The sequence below is a fragment of the Limulus polyphemus genome, unplaced genomic scaffold, assembly GCF_000517525.1.
Source record: "Limulus polyphemus unplaced genomic scaffold, Limulus_polyphemus-2.1.2 Scaffold1327, whole genome shotgun sequence".
NCBI classification, from domain to species: Eukaryota; Metazoa; Arthropoda; class Merostomata; order Xiphosura; family Limulidae; genus Limulus; species Limulus polyphemus.
Window position 1 is genome coordinate 25,657 of NW_013666937.1, and position 3,721 is coordinate 29,377.

The 3,721-nt window shown below is 28.7% G+C and overlaps 1 protein-coding gene across 2 annotated transcripts in view; it reads right to left on the bottom strand.

Annotated features, from left to right (window-relative positions):
• The window catches only part of LOC106463112 (glycerol-3-phosphate acyltransferase 1, mitochondrial-like), a 53,986-nt gene that overhangs the window by 23,522 nt on the left and 26,743 nt on the right, over positions 1-3,721 (bottom strand). For both annotated transcript variants that reach the window (XM_022390531.1, XM_013923083.2), the window contains exons 4-5: positions 1,866-1,936; positions 668-775 (exon numbers count right to left, since the gene is read on the bottom strand). In XM_022390531.1, coding sequence (XP_022246239.1) covers positions 668-775; positions 1,866-1,936 — 179 coding nt within the window. The remainder of the gene's footprint in view (positions 1-667; positions 776-1,865; positions 1,937-3,721) is intronic.

The window sequence follows — 3,721 nt, forward strand, 5'->3', positions numbered from 1 at the left end:
TACTTTATTAAGTTTATTAATATCAAAAGTTAACAGTCTGCTTTATTAAGTTTATTAATATCAAAAGTTAACAGTCTGCTTTATTAAGTTTATTAATATCAAAAGTTAACAGTCTGCTTTATTAAGTTTATTAATATCAAAAGTTAACAGTCTGCTTTATTAAGTTTATTAACATCAAAAGTTAACAGTGCTTTATTAAGTTTATTAATATCAAAAGTTAACAGTCTACTTTATTAAGTTTATTAACATCAAAAGTTAACAGTGCTTTATTAAGTTTATTAATATCAAAAGTTAACAGTCTGCTTTATTAAGTTTATTAATATCAAAAGTTAACAGTCTGCTTTATTAAGTTTATTAATATCAAAAGTTAACAGTCTACTTTATTAAGTTTATTAATATCAAAAGTTAACAGTCTACTTTATTAAGTTTATTAATATCAAAAGTTCAGTAGAATTATCTAAAAATAACCAAGACTGAAATCACTGACACAGAAAAATGAATTCTTCTACACAGCTGTTAGCTTCAAACAGTAATGATGTAATCATTATTTAAGCATACTAGCTGAAAATATGAAAACAGTTTTTATTAAAGCAGTTTATACCGTGTATCTTGTTAGCATTAACTGTAGCAATATTTAAAACTTGTTTGTAAATATATCACTCCTTACCTCTCACTACGGATAACTTTTTTACTAACATCTACATACTCAAAGATAGGTTTTCTCTGCAGAATGAAAGCTGCATGATGAAATGTTCTAGTTAAAAGGCCACTTTCCCTAATAACAAGAAAATCAGTAAATTAGATTAATTAAACTAAACAAACATATTTTGTTTAAGCAAAAACCTGCACAATGAGCTATACGTGTTATGTCCACAGCAGGAAATAAAATCCAGATTGAAGCATTACAAGCCCTCAAGCTGACCACGGAGCTACTGGGGGAGGAAGCAAATGTATTAATTTACTTTTCTTGTTTCTTGTATTATTTTTCTATCCTTTTAGTGCAATCTCCCTATAAATATCCCTTTGCAACAATATTTGTGTTTGCTTTTCCATGTTATTATTATTTAACAAACAATATTTGTGTATGCTTCTACATGCTATTGTTATTGAACAAAAATACACAAATCTTTCTCTCAGTTATGGCTAACCAAAAACTGATGGACAGTATCACCTAAATTTTAAAACATTCAGAAAAGTATCAATACTGCCACATCTACATCATTAGATGTTAAGCCTCTTTACTGTAATCAAAGTACTTTTTTTTAAACATATTCACTGCTGTTTAAAAAAAAAGTATTTGTATTATTATGTAAGAGGTTCAGATATAACCATTTCACATTCTTTGATTGGTAAAGTTCACAAAAAATGTTTAATTAAAAACAAAAGATTTATAATGTTTTATATAATCCATTATCTTTTTTTCATTAGCCCTCAATTGTATAGAGTCATGTGTTATTAAATGTTACTATTTAATTTATAAATTATCTCCCCCTCAAAAAAATCTAAAAATGCCAGTATTTCAAATTGAAATATCTATACAAAAAAAAAAAGAATATTTTTCTCCAATACTTTTTGTATAACAATAGAATAAAACAGTTAAACTGAAGCAGGTATTATCAACTTTTGCATCTCAAGCCCCAGTTAATCACTTGGTACAATAGTAAAGCACCACACATGCAGTTGATAGCTCATTAGTATAAGGCAATGTTGTCCCAGTTCTTGGCAGTCCATAGCTGCAAGTCTCACAGTCCACCAGTTGAGAAACGTTGCTATAAAGTAAGTTACAATTAAGTTCAGCTAGGTTTACGCGTGTCTGTAATTAGGTTAATTCTGAGACAGTTTCAAAATCTATAAAGACTGCTTACCTATTCTGTGTTGGCACACAAAGTATGTTGGTAATGCCTAATGTCACTGCTGGGTTGTCGATAAACTTCATCTGTTAAAGAATAAAAGTAAATATGGACTATGTGAGCACCAGAAATTTATCTTCCTATACTCTGACATAAAACATGACTTTGAATACACACCCAAAAAAATATTACTCAAAATTAGAATTTTTTGTAGCACACACACTTTAAACTTTAAAGCATTTTTGAAGCACGTTAACTTCCAGTCTGAATTAGAGTTTGACGATTATTAGTACTTGATAATTTGCTATATTTGAATAATCATTTATTCTAACATGAAATCAATCTTTTTATTTTAAGCTTTTTTAAAAGTAATTTTTAACTACCCTTCATTGAATATGATAAACACTTCTGGTGGTTGACATTTGTAGAAAGTATTTTTGGCTGATAAATTTTTTTTTGGCAAAAACAAGTTTTAGTTTAAAGACAACCTGAACATTTTGTTACTTGTAGAGATAAAGACGAGGATGCCATTTTGTTTTTAAAATATGAAGTAACCTCTCATTGATCTTTAATGAAAACAAATTTTACAATCACTGATAACAGTAATATATTTTTTATTTTTAACCTAGGACAACTGCAACTAGAAATAACTAAGTAGCCAGTTAGCTAATTTATTTATGTATGTTGTTTGAATAAGATAAACATAAGATATTCAATAACTAAAGACTTAAGTTGTCAGAATATTTTTCTGTCACTTACCATACTCACTAAATCTAACTAAGCTTATCTGATTTTCTTTGATCTGATGAACATAATATAAATCTCTCAAGTTTGCAACCATTGCAACTCAAAAAACGATCATATACCTACTAAAAACACTAATTCCAAACAAAGAACCAAATAACAAAAAAAAGCAAAATCAAAGAAGGCAACTTAATTGAATAAAATCACCCTAGTCTAAGCCAGCAATCTTGTGTGCCAAGATAACTTTTATAAGTCGTAAAGCAATCTCCAGTGTATATATTCCTGTGTCTAGGTAAACTACTTGTACCCAATGATGGCACAACCTTGTTGAAATGTTGTACATTTGTTAATGTATTAAACCTGTGTTAAAGGTGTTCTTTTTATACATTTAAGCTGTTTCTAAACTTCTTAAGCTTATCTGATGTCTTTGTCAAATAAAATTCCTGTAGCTTCCAAACAGATATTTCATACACAAACACTTTCATGAAATGAATATTAAAAGAAACTATATATATACACACATATATGAAAGTTCTGTTGTTTGATCTTCAAAACTTTCCATTAAATGCCTTTAGTCAATACAACAAGAGCTCCAACTACACCTTTCTCACGAAACCACAAGCTACTGCTGAAACCACTTTACTTACTCTACTATGACATTAAAACATCTAATTTTTGCCCTATCCAAACATATTTAAACTTTCTTTACAGTCATTTCCTAGAGAAACAGCTTCTCAGAACTGTGAAGAAATGAAAACTTAGGTTTTAAAATTTTTTCTTTACTAAATAAATATTAAAAAATGACAATATATTAATTCTAAAAGATTTTTGAGTTAAAGTTCTTGAAATAACAGTTATAATTAACAAACAAAACGAAATTAAGAATTTGTACCAAAAAAGTTAACTTGGCAAAAGTTATAATGAAGCAACATGATAAAGTCAGAGGAAACCTTGTCTTGAGGTATGATAAAGTCAGAGGAAACCTTGTCTTGAGGTATGATAAAGTAAGAGGAAACCCTGTATTGAGGTATGATAAAGTAAGAGGAAACCCTGTATTGAGGTATGATAAAGTCAGAGGAAACCCCGTCTTGAGGTATGATAAAGTCAGAGGAAACCCCCATCTTGAG